General features: G+C 51.7%; 1 protein-coding gene across 1 annotated transcript in view; it reads right to left on the reverse strand.

Moving 5' to 3' along the window:
• FKBP5 (FKBP prolyl isomerase 5) overlaps window positions 1-20,914 on the reverse strand; it is a gene marked incomplete at both ends in the record, with an annotated part of 49,122 nt that extends 28,208 nt beyond the window's left edge. Inside the window, 4 exons of the mRNA XM_080710414.1 lie at window positions 4,268-4,382; window positions 4,858-5,000; window positions 17,916-18,060; window positions 20,810-20,914. Coding sequence (XP_080566540.1) covers window positions 4,268-4,382; window positions 4,858-5,000; window positions 17,916-18,060; window positions 20,810-20,914 — 508 coding nt within the window. The remainder of the gene's footprint in view (window positions 1-4,267; window positions 4,383-4,857; window positions 5,001-17,915; window positions 18,061-20,809) is intronic.
• Window positions 20,915-22,479: the final 1,565 nt, after the last annotated feature.

The following is a 22,479-nucleotide window of genomic DNA, read 5'->3' on the forward strand; positions in this document are numbered from 1 at the left end:
AAAATAAAAGAGAGATACAGAATCTCTTTCCTTAAGTTGATTTAGAAGAAGCAAAATAAGCTGGGCGTGGTGGCGCACGCTTGTAATCCCAGCATTCGAGAGGCTGACCGGAGGATCGTGGTTCGCGGACAGCCTCAGCTACTTAAGTTTCAAAAAATAAGGAATAAAAAAATAGGGCAGGGGGAAGGTGTAGCTCAGAGGTTGAATGCCCCTGGGTTCCATCCCAAGACTCGCAAAAAATAAAAAAAAGAAGCAAAATAAATCATATAAAGATAATAATATATATGCCAGTTGTGTAAGTGTCATCCCAGTACTTGGGAGGCTGAGACAGGAGGACCACCATAGGTTTGTAGCCAGCCTCGGCAACTTAGTGAGACCCTGTTTCAAAATGAAAAATATTATTCTTAGGAATCGAATCCAGGGGCATTCTACCTCCGAGCTACACCCCAAGCCCTATATTTTATTCTTTATTTTGAAAAACGGTCTCACTGAGTTGCAGAGGGCCTTACTAAGTAGCTGAGGCTGGCTGTGACCACAATCCTCCGGTTTCAGCCTCCCGAATGCTGGGATTACAAGTGTGCGCCACCACGCCCGGCTCATTTCTGGAAAAAAAAAAAAATACGGGAACTGAGCTGTGACACAAACGAACACCATGAAGGCCCTGAGGGAGGGGGAGAAGCTGACCAGGCTGAAGGGCGGTCAGTCAGGAAGGGCAAATGCAAAGGGGGCGCGGGGCGTGTCTCCTGCTGGAGGTTTGCTTTTCAGGAGGGTGTGGGTTAGCAACTCTGAGCATGCGGGGCTGCGCGCGAGAGCACACACGCCGTGGGCACGCCGTGGGTAGAAGCGTCCATGCGAGTGTGAAGAGCGAGCCCGCGATGGAAAGGAGCAACCGGCCCGGGTCTTATCCCCCTGCAGACCGGCGAGGAAGCGGCAGAGGGGCGTGTGCGCGGCACGGTGCACTCTTTCCCAGCGCATTTGTAGGACGTTCTGGATACCGTACGGTGGAAGGACGTCTAGGTCTCCCAGGGCGGGCGTGCATCCCAACACGGAGACGTTGGCTTCATTCTCCCAGAAAGGGAGCAGTGCTCTTCAGAGAAACGCTTGGTTCCAGGCCTGGGGCAGGGACATTTTTAAGACGCGCCTTGAGCCTGTCGGTGCCGGGAAGTCAGAAAGTGCAAAATGCAAACAATACCTCGAGGACCCACGATCCCAGTGAGGACGCCGAGGGAACACACACCCACCCCAGGGAGCGCAGCACCGAGTGCAGCCACGCGAGCACCGGGACAAGAACGGTCGTGGAGACGGCCTACGGGGAAAGGAAGCCCCAGGGGCGTGCTGCGGTAAATAAACAACCAACAGATACAGGAGACGAGGCCGTCGTCCGTCCAGTAGGATTCCAGCTAACACATGTGGACCGGGTAATGGAAATAGAAGAACTGCCTTTAGTCAAACACCACAGTAAGAAGTGCTACATGCAAAAACCAGCGATGGCGGCAGCACGCGAGTGCGCGGAGGCAGGCGGGGAACCCGACACCAGCGTGGGCCCCGGCATCTCCCTCTACGGAGATCGACATCACAGCGAGGCAGGGACTCCCGGGGGCGAGCGGCCCGCTCCTCCCTCAGCACTCGGACGCGACTCCCCCACACACAGCCTCACGGCAGGCACGTCGAAATTGAGCGGTATTCCACACACAACGGCCAGGTGTCTTCAAATGTGCCAGAGTCTAGAGAAACAGCCGGAAGACCTACCACGCACTCACGGAGGGGAACCAAGAGCAGACGGACCTATTTTTATTTTTTCTTTTGAGACAGGGTCTCACTGAGTTGCAGAGGGCCTCACTAAGTAGCTGAGGCTGGCCTCAAACCGCGATCCTCCCGTCTCAGCCTCCCAGGTACTGGGATTATAAGTAATCGAGGATCTAGCCGGCCACCACGCCAGCCAGATCTTCGATTTGACCCTGGACCAGAAAAGAAATAGTAGCACAGCAGTCAAAGTCAAAGAAGGGCGGTAGGGCAGTCAGCGGGACTATGGCAATGCTCGTCCTGATTCGGATACACGTCCTGTGGTTCGGTGAGAGCCTCACATTAGGGGAAGCTGGGGAGGCACACAGGGAGCCTTCGGGACAGTTTTGCAACTTTCTGTAAGTCTTAAATTATTTCAAAACACAAAGTTAAAAATATGACTGCTGCCTCTGAAAATATTACCAAAAACAAGACTTAATTTACCCGAGTCCAAAGTCATCTCTACAGTAGCAGTACTGTGGTCTTGCCTATAATTATGAAATTGTCAAATTATAATTGACAAAACCCTCTAGTTTAAAAACATATACTATAAACTGGGGATGGTGGCGCACACTTGTAATCCCAGCACTCGGGAGGCTGAGACAGGAGGATCGCAGGTTTGCAGCCAGCCGCAGCTACTTAGTGAGGCCCTCTGCAACTTAGTGAGACCCTGTTTCAAAAATAAAGAATAAAAAAGAAGCTGGGCGTGGTGGCACACACTTGTAATCCCAGCATTCAGGAGGCTGAGACCAGAGGATCGTGGTTCTCAGAGAGCCTCAGCTACTTAGGCCCTCTGCAACTCAGTGAGACCCTGTTTCAAAAAAATAAAGAATAAAAGATAGGGCTGGAGGTATAGCTCGGAGGCAGAATGCCCCTGGGTTCCATCCCCAGTACTGCAAAAAAGAAAACAAAGAGTAAATAATAGGGCTAGGCTATAGCTCGGAGGTAAAATTCCCCTGGGTTCAATGCCCAATTCTACACACACACACACACACACACACACACACACACACACACACACTGTACATGTGTGTGCACATATATATGTATATATAACAAATTGTTGTACATACATTTGAAGTTTTCAAAATAAAAACCTCCATACATGACTCGATGAGCTTTCTGGGCGGTGGTTAGCGTAATGGAGTTAATCTTCGCTCACCTCCATACTTTCACCATCACTGAGAATTCTAACGTGGACTTCCAGGGCTGGCGGAGCCTGAGACCAAGAGGCCGGCTCTGCCCCAGCACCCAGGAAGGAGGCTCAGGCCTGGACCTTGCTCTTGGTCTGTGGCTATTTCTCTCACATACAAAAGCTCTTAGTTTATTCTAAAACTTATCACAGATAACAATGATCTGACAGCTTCAACTAAAGCATTAGAGTAATATTTATAACTGATTCCAATAAACTCAGCAACTAAGTGAGGCCCTCTGCAAGGCAGTCAGACACTGGTTTGGTTTTGTTTTTTAATATGGCTGGGGGCGTATCTCAGAGGTAGAATGCACTTGGTTTAATCTCCAGCACAACCCCCCTCACTGCCAAAAAGAAAGCCACCGTGCAGTAACTGAGTAAGATCTTGTTTCAAAATACAATTCAGTCCTTAGTACCACACATTCACACACACATGGCCCTGCATTTGAAGTAATTTGTCAGACTTGTAGAAATAAAATATGGGCATAAAGTATAGTATATACATTAAAAATAAAAAGCTTGACTATTCTAGTGAACTTTTTAAACCTAATACTTACTTATGTGTTTTTTGGTACTGGAGATTGAACCCAGGGCCATTTTCCTCTGAGCTAGACCCTCAGTCCTATTTTATTTTGAAACAGGGTTCTTGCTAAATTGCTGAGACTGACCTCAAACCTGGGATTGATCCTCCTTACTCAGCCTCCCACACACAGGCTTTATAGATGTGGACTCCCAGCCTCACTTTTTATGTTTTCTTTTACTATTTTGTTTTACATTACTAGGAATTGAATCCAGGACCTCATACTTGCTGGGCAAGTGCTCTACTGCTGAGCCACATAAATCACTTCTTATCTGGAGAGAAGTTCTCGTTAAGTCTTCCAGGCTGGCCAAGAACTCACCATCCTCCTACTTGAGCCTCCCAAGTAGCTGGGATTACAGGCATAAGCCACCACACCCAGCAACTCTTCATTTTAGATAGGTTATTTATTTATTTATTTATTTACTTACTTACTTGCTTACTTACTTGTTTATGTGTTCCTGGAGATTCAATCCAGGGGCATTCTCCCTCTGAGCTACACCCCCAGTCCTTTTTATTGTTTTATTTTGGAACAGGGTCTCACTAAGTTGCGGAAGGCTCACTAAGTAGCTGAGGCGGTCTGCGAACCTGCGATCCTCCCGTCAGGCTCCCAGCTCAGCCTGTTTATTTTTATAAACAGATTAAACGAAAAGCACAACTTCTCTCTCAGCCGCAGGGCCAGGCCTCCTTGGGGCGAACCCCGCTCGCCCACTTACTCTCCACGGCGGCGCCCTCGTTGGGGTTTGAGTACCCCTCTCCTTTCCTTTTGATCCTCCTGATGATGCCGGCATCTTCAAACAAATCCTCGCCTTTGAAGTCAAGGAGCTCAATCTGGAAAGGAGAAGAGATCAGGTAAAACCAACCTGACATCCGCACGGCAAAGGCGGCTGCTGCCCCTCTCATTTCACAAAAAAAAAAGGGAAGCCCTCCTAATTATTGGAAAAGCGGAACCAAAGGGCCTGCGGTCTGCAACGCCTGGGAGAGCTGTGCAAGGACTGCGCCTCAGTGTGCATCCTGCAGGCCCGGGGCGGAGGCAGCCGGGGATGCTGGCTCAGGAAACGGGCCGGGTGGGGGCCCGCTCCGGCGGCCCGGGGCGTGCGCGCCTGCCTGCCTCGGAGTCCAGCGTCTTGTTTACCGCCCCCTTTGTGCCAGAGACAGGTTTCTAAGAAAACACTGGCACACACCCTTCGGTCTTGTGGGAAACAATTCAAGAAGCCAAGCTCCAAAATAAACGAGTTGGACCTGCGTGTCCACAGCCGGCCCGCTGCCCATCACCCGGCCGGCTCCACCCGCCCCACACACTTGCCTCGAAGAAGAGGGTGGCATTGGCCGGGATCTTGGGCAGGCTCCCCGCCGAGCCGTAGGCGTACTCGGGCTTGCACAGCAAGTGACACAGCTCCCCTCTCTTCATGGTGGCCACCCCGATGTCCCAGGCTTTGATGACTTGCCCTAAGTGAAAGAAGAGGGAGCGGTCAACTTCGGAGTGCGTGGCACTCGAGAAGCACAGGTTCAGACGTCCGCTGCGCGCTCCAGGTACTCAGCTGGAAATGATGGGTCACACGGCCAGGAGGCTCGGCACAGCTACACCAAAGACATCAATTGTTGTTTTTTCTTTTTAAGAAGGCAATCAGAGATGATTCCCTGCCAAGGAGAATAAAAGTGATATCAATTCCTCAACTACTCCAAGATTAAGTCTTTTGGAAAGTGGTGGTAACAAAATCCACAAAACCTGGCTGTGTTGCAATCGCTGCTTCATTTGCCAAAACGGCCATAATAATGAGTGCACGTCTTCTAGGCAGAGACAGAACAAAAATGACACAGAGAAAATGGAGCTTGTCCTAAGGAAGCTGATAATTTGGTTGGATAGAAGAAAAAAAAAATAGACACAGAACAACATGAAAGGTCGAAATTGTGTAAAAAGGCTCCATGAAACAAACCCTTCTAAAGATTTAGAATCAGCTGGGCGTGGTGGCGCACACTTGTGATCCCAGCATTCGAGAGGCTGAGACCAGAGGACCATGGTTCGTGGCCAGGCTCAGCTACTTAATGAGGCCGTCTGCAACTCAGTGAGACCCTGTTTCAAAATAAAGAATAAAAAATAGGACTGGGGGTGTAGCTCAGAGGTCGAATACCCCTGGGTTCCATCCCCAGACCCGCAAAAAAATAAAAATTAAAAAATTTTAAAAATTAAAACATTTAGAATCAGAAAACAAGTCTCTTTAAAAAACAAATAGGTATCCTTTTGTCAAGTAACAAGAATTACAGAATTCAGAATATTTTATTTTTTGCCAGGTCCAGGAAACTTGAAAGCACTGTGCAATGGAGAAGTTGGTCAGGCTCTATGTTTGTAACCACAGTATTTACGGCTCTTATTATGGGCACCAAACCCTTTGGGAAACAGGAGAAGGTTTAGGCAATTTCAAAGAATAAGACCCACACGTGAGGAGACTTTCAGTATTCAAAGTGAGAGCTGGTAAGCAATGAACGCCAAAGGAACTGAGTGTTGTGCGGACCCGGTACCGTGGGCTGAGAGCTGGCTGGCCGCTGGGGCGAGGGGGCCCTCTGCGGCAGAACGCACGGGGCAGACAGACACAGCACCTGTGATCCCGAGTCCATTAAACACTACCTTTCTCAAAATACCATCTCCACTTACTGTGGTTGCAATTCTGTAGAAGTAATACATGCTTATTATCAAATCACAAAGAGATAAATATATAAAGTAAAAGGTAAAAGGTCATCCGGATCCCTTCCTTGTAAAAACCCACCGTTAGCTACGCCTGTCATCTTAGCACTTGGAAGGCTGAGACAGGACTGCAGGTTCGAAGCCAGCCTCAGCCACTTACTGAGATTCCAAGTGGTGGTTGTTACTCAGAGGTAGAATGCCCCGGGGTTCAATCCCCAGTATCACCAAGGAAACCCAGCCCAGCCCACTGTTGTGCTATTTCTAGTTTGTGTAATAAAGAACACTGGACACAAATGACCACGTATCACACATTCAATCTTGAGCTACTTTTTCATTTAAGGCGCATTCGAGCTTTTCTTGGCCAGTAGAGAGGAGGATCCGTATTTCAGAGGTAACAGCGCCGCACCGATGCCCAGGCCACACACCTGTGCACGTTAACTAACCAGCGCCAGCTTCCTCACCTGAAGGGACGCGGGCCGGGCAGTGCCATGACGATCGTTAGATGAACCGTGCCGATGCACAGCCGGGCGCGGCACGCCGCAGGCTTCCGTTCTGTTGGAGCAGGACTCCCTGTGTTGCCCAGGCTGGCCTCGGCTCCTGCGCCAGCTGGTCCTCCTGCCTGAGCCTCCCGCTGGCTCTAGCATATATCTAACAAAGGAGGCTATAGGCCTTAACATTGCCATTATGATTACTGCCACAGCCCACCTGTCTTCTGTAATACTCTGCGTAGCATTACGGTCTCCCATCGAGAGCACGGTCCTCCAAGAACACTGCCTATGCATTTGCTCAGTGCAGGCAAGACTACATGGAAGGCAGAGTCCTCGAGGTCAGAGGCGTGCGCCTCTTAGGCCGACAGGCGGCGCCCCGTCGGCGCCTTTCTAAAATAGTGCCAATCACTTGGAGGCCCGGCACACGTGCTTCTGTCCCCACGCAGCCCAGCATCCCTGGAGAAAGGCAAAGCCGGCTGCTGGCCGGCGGCTGCCCTTGGCCACCCCGGAGAACCCGCCCCCTGTATAAAGAAACTCGACCTCCGTGTGTGAGACGGACCCCTCCTCGCGCCTTCGGGGGCTCCGGCTGGAGGAGGTGCCGCCAGTATCACAGCACGCACAAACGTACATTTGTAACAACTCAAGAGTAACAGCGGTTCCGGGCACCTGCAACTGCTGCGCCGTGCTCAGCGAGACCGCAGCACGGTTCAAAGCTGACCGCGGCTCACGGCGAGGCCACGCGGTTCTCCGTGACACAAACAGCTCACAAAAGTTAATATCAGACCGGGTCACTCTGCGACCACGATTAACTGAGACAGAATCACCCTGAAATTTCGCCTAAGCCCGGACAAAAAAATAAGGTCGCACACACACAAAAATAAGGCCACGGTGCACCCTACAAATGCCACCCCCCCCCCCCCGGCTCCCAGGTGCCGGCGGCTCCTCTCCCGTGGCGGTGTTAAGCCCCGCTCTAAGGTGGTCACCACCCGAGTAGGGGTGGTGAGACCCCGAGCCGTAGAATCACCACCCCTGTCCAACAGCATCCAGCCCGGAGCGAAGCCGCTTCCTCACAACGCCCACGTCGCCCGGCCCTCGCCAGGCCCGCCCGGTCCTTCCCAACAGCCCAGGCCGCCGCACCGGGCCGCCCGCCCGCCCCGCCTGGCGGCTGGAGCCCAGCGCAGCGCCGCACGGGAGCCGGCGAATGCCGGGATGGCTGAGGACGGGAGAGGCACTCTGTTTCCAGGGCTGGCTGAGAAGCTTCTGCCAGGTTTTCTTAGATTAAATGACTAGACATGGGCTACTGGGCCAGAAGCATAAACGTCCTTGAGGACCTTGGTGTACGTGGATACACCAAAATACAGAAGGCAATTCATTCTTACATTTCGTCTGGTCCTCAGTTTTACTAACTCGAACACAACTGACTTTATCTATTTCAGGAACCCTATTCCTTTTTTTTTTTTTTTTTTTTTTTTGCGGTACTGGGGATGAAACCCAGGGACATTCAACCTCCAAGCTAGGCTCTAGCCCGACTTTTTATTCTTTCTTTTGAAACACGGTCTCGGTAAGTTGCAGAGGGCCTTACTCAGTAGCCGAGGCTGTCCGTGAACTGCGCTCCTCCTGTCTCAGCCTCCCAAGTGCTGGGACTACAAGCGTGCGCCACCACGCCAGCTCCCTATTCCATTTGTAATGATACTTGAAATAAGAATATACAGCCAGGGGCGATGGTGCATGCTTATAATTCCAGCTTTCAGGAGGCTGAGACAGGAGGATCGAGGTCCACGGACAGCCTCGGCTACAGAGTGAGGCCCTCCACAACTTAGTGAGACCCTGTTTCAAAATAAAGAATAATAAAAAATAGGGCAGGGGGTGTAGCTCGGAGGTAAAATGCCGCTGGATCCCATCCCCAGTAAGCAAAAGAAAAGAATATATGTTTAGTATGTAATGCAGATCAAGTATATGATGCGGCTGCCCATAGGTCTAATTACTTTTTTTTTTTTTGGTGGTACTGGGTTCCTGGAAGCCCTCTACCTCTGGGCTACACTCCCAGACCTATTTTTTAATATATTTTTACTTGGAAACTGGGTCTCTTAAGCCAGCAAGGCTGGCTTCGAATCTGTGCGATCCTCCTGTCTCCACCTCCCAGGCGCAGGGATTACAAGCGCACCACCATGCCCGTAGGTCTAATTACTTTTTTTTTTTTTTTTTTTTGGTGGTACCAGGGTTCCTGGAAGCCCTTCTACCCCCGGGCTACACTCCCAGACCTATTTTTACATTTTTATTTGGAAACAGGGTCTCCTAAGCCAGCACGCGCGGCTGACTTCGAACCTGCGCGATCCTCCTGTCTCTGCCTCCCAAGCGCGGGGATGACAAGCGTGCGCCACCACGCCTGGCAGGTTTAATTACTTTTTAAAATATACTTTTATTGGTGCACAAGTCTCACACTATAATGTAAATCATGTTGACAGTGACATACACGTACACAGCACTTTTTATATCTATGAATCTCCAGGCAACCTAAAAGGTTTAAAGGTAGCTGGCACATTGGTGTAGGCCTGTAGCCTCAGGACCTGGGAGGCTGAGACAAGAAGGTCACAGGTTTGAGGCCAGCCTGGGCAGCTTAGTGAGACCATGTCTCAAAATAAATAATAAAACAGGGCTAGGATGCAGCTCAGAGGTAGAATGCCCCTGGGTTCAATCACCAGTACCGCACACACAAATAAATAAACAAATAAATAGGACTTGAAGGCAGAATAGCCCTGGGTTTCATCTGCAGTACCACAAAAAAAATAAATAAATAAAAGAGAGAAAGAAGCTCACATTACAGATACTTATCTTTTTAGAATAAAGCAAATTATTTTTGTCTTATCTTAAAAGGGCTATAAAGGACTCTGATAATCATCTCTATTTCCTACTATTTTATCACAAATTGAACAAATTAATTTATGAATACTGTGGTGTGTGTAGTACTGAGGACTGAATCCAAGAATGGTCTACCACTGAGCTGTGCCCCAGACCTTCTGTCATTTACCTTAAGGCAGGGTCTCCCTAAGTTGCTCGGGCTGGTCTTGAACTCGCAACCCTCCTGTCTCAGCCTTGAGGACTGCTGTGACAGGCCTGCACCACCGCACCAGGCCGAGTGCTCCTATTTCTTGAGTGACATCCTATTTTGCCATTTCTCTAATTCTCAGGAACTGATAACAGGGTGATCTCTCCCTATCTTCTCGCTTACAATTTAGAGTCAGGGGAGCGAACAGACGGGCGGCGCCACCTGCCCGGGGAGCCTCTCCACCGTGTGGGCAGAGGCCCCGATCAGTCCCATTCCTGAGGAACTCGCCCCCACAGGCCGCGCAGCGAGGGACGGGGTCACAGCAGCGCCCAGTTCCTGCGACGGTGCTCGCTCAGTCCCTGCCTCTTCTCTGCCTGAGCCGGCTCTGCCCCCGTGGTCCCCTCGCAATGGAGGTGCGTTCATAAAGCGCCAGGTACAACCAGAAAAGCTCTTTTTAAAAACGTTTGCTGGCCGGGCGTGGTGGCGCACGCTTGTCATCCCCGCGCTTGGGAGGCTGAGACAGGTGGATCGCACGGGTTCGAAGCCAGCCTCAGCTACTTAGTGAGGCTTTCAGCAACTTAATGAGACCCTGTTTCAAAAAAATATATATATAAAAAAAGGTCTAGGAGTATAGCCCGGAGGTAGATAGCCTCTGGGTTCCACCCCAGTACCACCAAAAAAAAAAAAAAAAAAAAAAAGTTTGCTGTTTTTCTGGCTCAAACTTTTTGGGAAGGAGCCGGGCGTGGTGGCACACACTCAATCCCAGTGTTTGGGAGGTGAGCGGGAGGATTGCAGGCTCACAGCCAGCCTCGGCTACGTAGCGAGGCTCTTTGCTACTTAAGACTTGTTTCAAAATCAAAAAGGTCTCAACTGATACCCCCTTTCAAAATAAAAAATAAAAAATCGGGCTGGGGTGGAGCTCAGAGGTAGAATGCCCTGGGGTTCCATCCCCAGTAATGAAAAGGGGGGGGGGGAGTCTAAATTACATATTTGGCCTGAAAGCTCTCTGCTCAAATCCTGCGCACTCCTAAAACTGCACGTAAAAAATAAACATGGCGGCACAGGCCTGAAGTCCCAGCACTTGGAGGCCAAGACAGGAGGATTGCAAGTTGGGAACCAGGGTATGTTAACTTAGTGAGACTTTGTTTCAAAATAAAAAATCAGAAGGGTTAGGGGAGTTAACTCAGTGGCAAGATGCTCCTGGGTTCAATTATCAGTATTGCCAAAAACAAAAAAAAGGAATTACAGTAAGAATATTTTTATGTGTAAGAACAGCAATAGAAACTTAAAGGGAGGGAAAACATGGCTAAACCACAAACCATCCGGTGTGCAGCTGGCCACAGGTAAGTCAGACAGGAGGACTACAGGTTCAAGGACAGCCTCATCAACCTAGGGAGACCCTGTTTCCAACTAAGAAATTAAAAAAAAAAATGGACTGAAGGTGTAGCTCGAAGTGCCTCTGAGTTCAATCCCCAGCCCATACACACAAAAACAGTAGCTGTATTTTATGAGTGGTAAAGTGTCCTGGAGGTTTACAGCTACAGGCAGAAACAGAAGCTTTAGAACACGCCCATGATCTTCGCTCCGTAGAGGCTGAGGCAGGAGAACTGAATTTCGTGTGTGTGCTACTAGGGATGGAACCCGGGGGGCTCTACCTGGGAACTAGACCCTAGGCCTGTTTTATTTTTGACTCTGAATCAGGGTCTTCAAACTAAGTTGCGCGGGCTGGCCTTGAACCCACGATCCTCTTGTCTCAGCCTCCCAAGTCCTGGGATGACAGGGGTGCATGCCCGCCCAGCAGGCCACACTGTGGCCCCAGAGACCTCGGAGGCGCCGCCTGCACCCGAATCCTGGCCTTGCCTCTTACGGTGAGCCTGTGGGTACGCTCCTTTTCCTCTCTCTTCCTGTTTCAGATGTAAAACATCCCAAGACACCAAAGCGAGGGTGGTTCGTTACAGCAGGTGCTCGACCCACAGAGGAGAGCATGATCCAGACCGTCCAAAGCACACACCACGAGAAGAGGGAAGGAGAAGCGAGCGGAGCCCAGCACAGGGCCGCGCGCCGCGCCCGGGCGCTCCCGAGGCTGCGCGCAGCTGTCTGTCCGGCTTTCTAAACAGGCAAAGATTTGGACGGACAGTTCCCAAGAGAAGACATACGATCATCTACAGAGCACAAGATAAGATGCCACACAGGTCGCCAAGGAAACGTGGAGGAAAGCCAACTGGAATTCGGCCTCCTACCTACTGGAACGGGGCTGAAGACTGACTGACCTATTAGGTGCTGGCGAGGGCGTGAGAAACGGAAAGGCAGGCATTCCTGATATTTTGTATTCACAAAGTGGTGTGGTCACTTGAAGAGTAACTGTAGCAGTATTGCGGGATACTAGGGACTAAACCCGGGGCATTTATCTCCAAGACACACCCCAGCCCTATTTTATTTTTGTTTGAGACAGGGTCTCACTAAGTTACTGAGGGCCTCGCTAGTTGTGAGGCTGTCCTCAAACCTGTGGTCCTCCTGTCTCAGCCTCCCAAGCACTGGGATTAGAGGTCTGTATCACTATTCCTGGTGGCAATATATACAAAAACACCTGCCTGTATGGCTAGCAAGTCTAGCCCCAGGTATTTCCCTGAAATAAATAAAAACATAAATCCACACAAAGACATGTTCGTGAAGGCTTCCAACAACTACAGCAGCCCCAGACTGGGAACAACCCAGGTGTCCAGCTTCCGAGTAGAACAGCCGTGGTCTCCATGCCGTGGGATGCCACCAGCAGCTCGATGTGCGGAGAGAACGAAGCTAGGGCCAGAGACAACACCCGACTCCACTCCCTCGAGTCCAGAAAAGGCAGGATCACAGCCGCAGACGTCGGCTCGGTGACTGCCCGGGCCGGGAACAGACAGACGTCAAAGGGACAGAGGAAAACTTCTGAGGTTGAAGCTCATCTGTATTTTCCTTCTGGTGGTAGTTACAGAATAACTCAAAATTTATTAATTCCTTCAAAGAATGAATTTTAAAGTATGTAAAATTCAAAGAGGCTTGCTTAGAAACAACTATCAATATGACTAATTATCACCTAACCTACATTTACTAATTTTTGCAAGCAGAGCGGCACTTGGGAGGCTGAGACGGGAGGTCGCAGGTTTGAAGGCAGCCTCGGCAGCAGAGCAAGACTCTGAGCAACCTAGTGAGACCCTGCTTCAAACAAACAAACAAACGAACAAACAATAAATAAGAAGGGTCCAAGGGTGGGGTGCCGCTCGGGGGTCACGCCCCTGTGTTGATCCCCAGCCCCCCACACAGAGTGTACAAAGGATCTACAAAAGCAGAACTGGCACGAGGACGGAATGCGGCGGCAGGCTCGCGGCTGGGCACGCCGAGTCACAGAGGTGCTGACCTCAGCCCGCTCTAAGCTCAGTACAGGAGGGAAGGCCAGGTGCGGTGCGGAATCGAGATCACTGGTTTGTCTCTCCTCTCAGACCTGGGGGAGGGGTATAATAGGAAGGACTTTTATCTTCCCAATCCCTAGCCACGAAAGTCAAACACCAACAGTACCCAAACAACTTCAATGAAGCAGCTTTCAGAACAGACTCCATCTGAGCCGGCGTGAAGGTGAACACCGGCAATCGCAGGCCTTGGATGGCCGACACAGGAGGATCGCAGTTTGAAAGCCAGCCTCGGCTACTCAGTGAGGCCCTCTGCAACTTAGGGAGAGTCTGTTTCAAAATAAAAAATAAACCAGGTCTAGGGGTACAGCTCAGAGGTAGCACAGCCCTGGGTTCAATCCCCAGTACACCTCCCCCCACAAATAAATAGATCCATCCTTAACCACACCTTTTAATTTTTATTTTATTTTAAATTTTTAAGGATTGAAACCAGGGGCATTCTACCTCTGAGCTACACCCCCAGCCCTATTTTATTCTTTATTTTGAAACAGGGTCTCCCTAAATTGCGGAGGGCCTCACAAGTTGCTGAGGCTGGCTGCAAACCCGCGATCCTCCTGTCTCAGCCTCCCAAGTACCAGAATGGCAAGCGTGCGCCCCCACGCCCGGCTCCCACAGCCCTTTTTGGGGGTGAGTGGGGGAGTCGGTGTGACTTAGAGCTCTTGGGTTTACTTACAGACTATGAGTAGAAAGAACTTTTCGTCTTTGAAGCCTCTTTACCCGCTACTTTCACGATGATATATTTGCCGGGGGCGGGGCAGGGAGAGCTCTGTGCTCCTCTTACGGAAGTCCATGTGCGGGCCCTACACCGTCCCCACTTCAGTTTCTTCCTGACCGGGCCTTGGACACAGTTCTAGGGATTGAGATCGCGTACCGCTAGGTTTCAAAATCCCAGGAGCCACGCCGGCTCCTCACGCTCACCCCTGACACATGCCACGGGGGCGAAATCAGTTTGCTTAGACTGATGCAGGTGTTGTCTTTTCCAACCTTCTGGGGCTAAAACAGCACTGCTTCAAAAGGTGTGTGTGCATGAGTAATACACGGAGCTGGAACCCGAACTGCTCTAACAGCGTCGGCGCGGTCAGTACAAGGCCGTGCGGGAGCGGAGACTCCGAGTGCTTACTGTGCTAATCCAGTGCTAAGGCGTGCCGGACCACACTTAATACCAGCATCGCCAAACAACATCGTATGTAATGCTATGTAGCAACAGCAGACACAGTTCCGGCCACTTCCAATGAGGAAAGTGAGACAGGCTGAAAAAGCCACGGAGCCGGGCGTGGTGGCGCACGCTTGTCGTCCCAGCACTGGGGAGACGGACACCAGAGGATCACAGTTCGGGGACAGTCGCAGGTACTTAGTGAGGCCCTTTGCTACTCAGTGAGACCCTGTTTCAAAAATAAAAAGACTAAAAAAGCAGGGAAAGGGGTACAGCTTGGAGGTACAATGCCCCTGGGTTCTGTCCCCAGTACCACAAAAAAAAAAAAAAAAAAAAAGGCGCGGGCGTGCACGGCGTGGAAGCAGTCTTGAGCTACGGGATCCACATGGACTGTGTCGGGGCACCCTGCCTAGACAGGCCGCATGTGGGGGCTTGGTCCCCAACGCAGAGGACTCGGAGCGGGGCTTGGAGTGACTGCATCACCAGGCCCCGACCTCGCCGAGCTAATGACCCACCGCCCAGGGCCAATGCAATGGCCGCCAGGCGTGGAGGCCTCACCCGCACCCAGCACTGGGGAGCGAGATGGGCGGATCGTAAGTTTGAGCCAGAACAACTTAGGCTGCCAGCAACCTCACGAGATCCTGTTTTAGAATAAAAGATAAAGTGGGGCTGAGGCTGTAGCTCAGAGGTAGAATGCCCCTTGTTCAATCCTCAGTACCATCAAAAAAATAGAACAGATGGCACTGTGGGGCGGTGGCGGAAGTGTCCGGCGAGCCTGGGGGGCGGGGCCCGCTCCAGGGCACCTCGTCCTGACCGCGCCGACGCCGTCAGAGCGCCGTTCTCCCCGGGTCCCTGCTGCGCGGGCGCTCGGCTTCCCGCTGCTGAGCCGAACAGCCCTCCTCCGCCACCCCGCGCCAGCCCGGGCAGCTCAGCAGCCACCGGGAGCTCAGCCCCCTGAAACCCGGAGCCAGAGTGAACCCTACCGTGTTCACGTGGTGCGTGGCGGGCACTCTGGTCACGGTGCTAAGCTGGCGAGCTCGCCACCTTATGGTGTATGTCCTCACTGGGAATTTTACAAACAGACCCTTACAATTCTACTTAAAATACTGAGCCTCACGCTATGTTGATGGGCCTCACTGAGTAGACGAGGCTGGCCTCGAACTGTCGTTCTCCTGCCTCAGCCTCCCAAGAACTGGGATTACAAGTTGCCACCATGCCCGGCAATTTAGTTTAATTCTGAAGCGGGGTCTCAGTAAGTTGCTGAGGCTGGCTCCACGCTGCGATGCTCTGTGTCCGCCTCCCGAGTCCTGGGTTACAGTGATTGTGTCCACCGTGCTTCTTGCTTTACAGGCAACTGGAGACATGATGTCAGAGGGCTCACGATTATCTGAGAAGTCTACTAAAGTGTTCTTCCCTTTCCCAAAGGAAAATACATGTTCTAATATTTCTAATAAGGAAAGGTAGGGAATGTAAAGGGGTGTCTGAAAGTCTCTGTTGCTGCTGGTATTTGTCCTTCATGGTTTTGTGCTTGCATTTTTTTTTCTTTATTTTTTTCAGTATTGGGATTGAACCCAGGGGCATTCTACCTCTGAGCTACTCCCCCAGCCCTACTTTTTATTCTATTATTATTATTATTTTTGTTTGTTTGTTTGCTTGTTTGCAGTACTGGGGATGGAACCCAGGGCATTCCACCTCTGAGCTACATCCCCAGCCCTATTATTTAGTCTTTATTTTGAAACATGGTCTCACTGAATTGCAAAGGACCTCACCAAGTAGCCGAGGCTGGCCTTGAACCGGCGATCCTCCTGTCTCAGCCTCCCAAGTCCTGGGATTACAAATATGCACTTCTACACCCGACTCCTTGTTTTCTTTCTTTCTTTCTTTCTTTCTTTCTTTCTTTCTTTCTTTCTTTCTTTCTTTCTTTTTCCTTTCCTTCTTTCTTCATTATTTTTTGCAGTCCTGGGGATGGAACCCAGCGGCATTGTACCTCTGAGCTAAACCCTCAACCCTAGTTTTTATTCTTTATTTTGAGACAGGGTCTCACTGAGTTGCAAAGGGCCTCCGTAAGTAGCTGAGGCTGTCCGCAAACCATGATCCTCTGGTCTCAGCCTCCCGAATGCTGGGATTACAAGCCTGGGCTGCCATGCCTGGCTAGCTTTTATTCTTTATTTTGAAACAGGGTCTCACTAAGTTGAAGGGGCCTCGTAAGTAGCTGAGGGTGGCCGAGGATGCGAACCTGCAGCCCTCCTGTCTCAGCCTCCCGAGTAGTGGGATTACAAGCACGCACCAGCACGGCCGCTGCGTTTACATTCCTTAGAGGCACAAGAACAGAGTCACAGACTCGGGCCTAATTCTAAGCTGTCCCCAGACCCCTCTGCAGAGAAGGGAGAGCAGGAAGGCCCTGCCGTTCAGGAGCCGGGCTTCCTACACCAGTGGGCTGTTCTCGGGGGAGGCCATGCCTTCTCTAGGAGGGGTGGCACAGTGTGAAAGCGACCGGAAGCCGCCCCTCTCCTCTCTCAACGTGTGTTTAAAAAAAAGGAAAAGGAAAAAGACCCGATGAAGTCTTTTCACTGTGCTTATGATTCTCGGAAACATGGAAGACTCTTCACCGTGGTGTCTAACCACGAACCTGCGTAGAGAAGGTGACAAGAGGCACTCAGCAATTCTCAATCCTCCACGGAGCTTGCGGAAGTGGCCTGCGTCCTCCACTGTCAACGTCCCCAGACAGGAGCGCTAGAGGTCAAAGAGAAGGCTGGCGAGCGGAGGCAAGAGGGAGGGTGGGACATGCCTGGGACAGAGATGACGCGGCCACGACACACCGGACCACCACAAGAATCGCCAGAACGACGGCTAGGCCAAGAAGGCCCGGTGCCTGACCTCACCGCCCCACCCCAACTGGTTAGCATCACTGAGCCATTGGCTCAGGGAAAAAGAGGAGGGGGAGGCCCGGGCGCGGGAGGCCGAGGGGCCCTGAGCGACTGACCAGGTGGGGAGCATCGCAGACAGGCAGGAGGAGCCGACCACTTGCTGAATCCAACCAGATACAGAGGAGTAAGAGAAAGTCACAGGCGCCGGGCGTGGGGGGCACACCTGTGATCCCAGCGTTTGGGAGGCCGAGACAGGAGGACCGTGGTTCACGGCCAGCCTCAGCTACTTAGTGAGGCCCTTTGCAACTCAGTGAGACCTGGTTTCAAAATAAAGAATAAAAAGTAAGGCTGGGGGTGTCGCTCAGAGGTAGAATGTCTCTGGGTTGCAGCCCCAGTACTGAAAATAAATAAATAAATAAAATAGGTCTGGAGTGTAGCTCAGGGAGAATGCCCTTGGGTTCAAGTTCAGTCCCCAGTAACACACACACACACACACACACACACACACACACACAGAGCAAATAACATCTTAATATTGTTATGAAAATAACCAACATTCTATTGAAGAGGCTGGGGCCCTGGGAGGCCCTGGCCACGCTGCGCTGTAAAGCCTCCGGGGGCAGGACGCAGCCTGCAGGAATCCGCGCGCGGTGTGGTGCGGCGCGGTGCACGGGCCTCTCTTACCTTTGCCGAGACTGAAGACGAACGGCTCGTTCCTATCATGACTGGAGTCGAACTTCTTCCCGTTGGCCAGCTTCCCTTTGTAGTGGACGTACACCTTGTCCCCAATCATCGGCGTTTCCTCGCTGCTCCCCACTCTTTTGATAATCTACAAAGAAAAGCACCCAGGAGAAACGAGTGGAGCTTTTGATTCGTGACCAGAGGATGGGACGGTCACAAGCCAGGCCTGCCAGCCCGCCGCTATGCAGTTACCGCCTTGTTTTGTTTTGTGGTGCTGGGGATGGAGCCCAGGGGCATTCTCCCTCTCAGCTACACCCCAGCCCTATTTTTTATTCTTTATTTTGAAATGGTCTCACAGAGTTGCAGAGGCCTCACTAAGGAGCTGAGGCTGGCTGCGAACCGAGATCCTCCTGTCTCAGCCTCCCGAGTGCCGGGACGACAAGCGCGCCACGCCCGGCTCTACGGTTAGCACCTTCGGTCCCTTCTAAGACCCTCGCCGTTCCCGCAGCGGCCGCAGAAGACTGCCCTTTTGTTACACTTCCCTTTACTGCTGCTCGCACCAGGACTCCTCAGAAGCGCTAGCCAGGAAATCCTGCTTCGCTGGTGTACACTAAAATCTCTCAAAACACAGGCTAGAGAGTCTATACAGGAATTACATACAAAGACTGCACTTCCTAAAATCGAGAAGTCTAGAGCTAAGTCTCAAAGGTGTGACTTAATTACTTCCCGCCTATGCTAAATACATTGGCTTCTGACTAATTTGGTTTCATTTCAGAAAGCTCAGTATCGTGGTACACCAGGCTGCACATCTCATCGTCTTAAAAAATATCCAACACAGACAGCATCAGCATCACCGCGCAGCGTGACATGACACTGAATAACTTGTTTTCTAGTACAGGAAATGCCAGAAAACAGCTCCACGCTGAAAAGTATCTAGTGATTGTAAAATCCAGTCGATTTACTTTGTTCTCGGCAGAGCCAGCTGCTAATTCAGCTGGTCAGTTCTTGGAAAAGAAAATCAAATACAGACGGTGCAACTTCCGCCGATCGTGTGGCCCCGGGCAGCCGCCGAGAGGAAGCAGCGTCGGAGCGAACACCTGCTCGGCGCCGCTCCGGGCAGAGGCCGAGCTGTACGGGCAGGCCTGAGTGACTCGCTGGGGGCGCCTCCCGGAGATGCACCCCCTCAACGCTGCCCCACGTCCACGCCACATAACACGGCAACTTAGACTCCGTGACTCAGCTCAGAAGCCCAAGCATTCTTTAAAGGAAAAGAAACATGACTGCCCTTCCAGGACTTCGAGAGAGAGAGAAAGAGGCAAAAAGTGAACCTCCCAGAAGCCACACGCTATCCTGAACGTGCTCCCGTGCATGACCGCGCTGGGGCTGGGGAGCGGGGCTCAGTCGACAGCGGGAATCGGCAGGAACTGGGCACACGGAATGAATGGCCGACGCGGGCCGGACGGCCGTCCCCACACCCGGGGCCCCGTGTGTCACCATGCATCTCTCCAGAAAGATGAGCGTGGCCAGTGTCTGGAGTGCCGCACGGGTATGATCACACTGTAATTCACGTGAAAAGTGCAAACCTAAATTTTATCCTCCAGATAGTTACTGAATTTCCAAATTTACCTTGGTGTTTTTTCTTTTTTCTCTTTCAGTAGTGAGGATTGGTTGAACCCAGGGGCATTCAACTCCGAGCTACACCCCAGCCCTATTTTTGTTCTTTATTTTGAAACAGGATCTCACTGGGTTGCAGAGGGCCTAAGTAGCTGAGGCTGTCCGTGAACAGTGAGCCTCCAGTCTCAGCCTCCCAAATACTGGGATTACAAGCGTGTGCCACCACGGCCAGCTAAATTTGTGGTATTTTAATAATAATAATCCGAAAGAATGCCCGAGTTCAATCCTCAGTACCACTCACACACACAAAAAAAGATACATTAAAATAGCAATAAGCCGGGCGTGGTGGCGCACACTTGTAATCCCCGCGCTTGGGAGGCAGAGACAGGAGGATCGCGCAGGTTCGAAGCCAGCCGCGTGCGCTGGCTTATGAGACCGTTTCCAAATAAAAAAGTATAAAAAATAGGTCTGGGAGTGTAGCCCGGAGGTAGAAGGGCTTCCAGGAACCCCAGTACCACCAAAAAAAAAAAAGCAATAAAATAGCAACCCATCTGCATAGTCTGAGGATAGACAAGAACAGCCTCAGGCGTGCTGGCTGCACCTGTAACCCCAGTGCTGAGGAGGCTCAGAGCACCTCAGGCTCAAGGGCAGCTGCAGCGACTCAGTGAGACCCTGTTTTAAAGTAAAATAAAATCAGGCTGAAGGTGTAGCTCAGAGGTAGAATTCCTCTGGGTTTAACCCCTAGTAGCCCCCATTCTCTCACACACACACACACACACACAAAAATACATAAAGAAATTTAGCCTTTTGGAGTCAGATTAGCCTGGAACTGAATCCCAGGACCTTGGCCCAGAATACTAGGGAAGTGAATTTACTTAGCCTGGCCTAAATTTCACCATCTATAATCTGGGGTTAAAAATAAAGGTCTCAGCCAGGTGTGGTGAAACACGTCTGTAATCCTGGCTCTTGAGAGGCGGAGACAGGAGGATTGCAGGTTCGAGGCCAGCCTCGGCAACTTAATGAGGCCCTCAGCAGCTTAGTGAGACCCTGTTTCAAATTAAAAACATAAAACAGGGCTGGGGGTGTAGCTCAGAGCAGGAATGCCCCTGGCTTCCATCCCAGTACCACAAAGTAAATAAACGGATGGGTGAACAAGCGCCTCTTGCCTCTTCGGTTACGAAGCTGCGATCAGAGCCTCGCCACGTGATGGGCACCTAGTGAGCCCCACGCCCCACCGCTCCGGCGCCATCTCTCCAGCGGCGGCCCTAGCGCGGTGGCCTCACCTTGAGCACTCCCCGGTCCTTCCTGGAGGTGATGTCCTTGCCCTGCTCGGCGACAGTGGCGGCCGGACTCTCCCCGCTGTCCCTGGCCCCTTCATCAGTCGTCATTGTCTTCTGTAAGGAGCCTGCCCGAAAGAAGCGCACGTTAGCCGGGAAAGGAGCACTTCTTTGTGCGGGAAAGGAGCACTTCTTTGTGCATCTTTGGTGGCAGGGAAGAGACTGCCCCACCAGGATGTCCCTGGGCCAATCAGGCGAGCACCGAAGTAGGAACTCCGCACGCAGTGGCCTGAGCTGGCACCGTGGCCAGGCAGCTCTCCCCTCTGCATCTGGCTCAGGCCCAGGCTAAGGAGTGGCACGAGTCGGGCTGGTGGAAATGCTCCTCCCTAGCATGGTTCCACGGCGCGCAGTCCTCTCTGGGCTTTAAAACACTCTTTTCAACGCCGGGCGTGGTGGCGCACACTTGTCATCCCCGCGCTTGGGAGCCCAGGACGGAGGATCGCCCAGGTTCAAAGCCAACCTTGCTGCTTTAAGAGACCCTGTTTCCAAATAAAAATATAAAATAGGTCTGGGAGTGTAGCCTGGAGGTAGAAGGGTTTCATCCCCAGTACCACCAAACACACACACACACACACACACACACACACACACACACACACACACACACTTTTCCTGCAGCCGCGTTCTTGATGGAAACTAAGCTAACCTGGCTCCCTAGGAGACGGCCTGCGGCCTCCCTGTCTGCAGGTTCTCCGCTAGGCGAGGCCGAGGCCCAGCTGCTCGCAGGGAGGCGTCAAGCGCACCGTCCACAGCCCTGGCCTCGCTGCTCCTCCTCCTCCCGAGGGCCGCCGGGTCCTCCCGAGCTGGAGCTGCCTGTGCAGGTCACTTCGTGCTTTTCTGTATTTTCTTAGCATTCCTGGGTTCGCCGTCCCGTTATCTAACCCGCTGCTTGCAAAGGCCACATTGTTCACGCGAGTCCCTGGAACACCCCTGCCTTTCAGAACGCCAGACAAAAAGAGGCAGGACTTGGTGGAGGGCCCAAGGGCCTTCCTCCACTCCGCCCTCACTGGCCAAGGCTGCCTTCACCTCTCTAGGCCTGTTTTCCTGACCCGTGTAATTAGAATAAAAATATATACATCCACCTGGATGAAGTGATGTATTGTATATGTTAGAAGTACACTACTCAAGTACTAACTCGTGTGTGTGTGTGTTTATTACTGAAAGAGGAACCCAAGGGCTTTTCTATTTCCGGGCTATACTCCCAGACCTATTTTATACTTTATTTGGAAACAGCGTCTCACTAAGTTGCTGAGAGCCTCACTCAGTAGCTGAGGCTGGCTTCGAACCTGCGCGATCCTCCTGTCTCAGCCTCCCAAGCGCGGGGATTTCAAGCGTGCGCCACCAAGCCCGGCTTTAAGTACTAACTCTTTCCGGGTATGACGCTGCACACCTGTAATCTCAGTTCTTAGGTGGCCGAGACAGGAGGATCACAGGTTCAAAGCCAGCCTCAGCAACTTAGTAAGACTCAGCAACTGGGGAGACCCTGTCCAAAATAAAATGTAAAAGCAGGCTGAGGATGCGGCTCAGAGGTAGGTCACCCCTGGGTTCCATCCCTAGCACCACAAAAAGGAAGAAAAGAAAAAGCCAACTCATTGCTACTGTCGGTCACCTGAGAC

This window comes from Muscardinus avellanarius (assembly GCF_963383645.1).
Source record: "Muscardinus avellanarius genome assembly, chromosome: 14".
NCBI lineage: Eukaryota > Metazoa > Chordata > Mammalia > Rodentia > Gliridae > Muscardinus > Muscardinus avellanarius.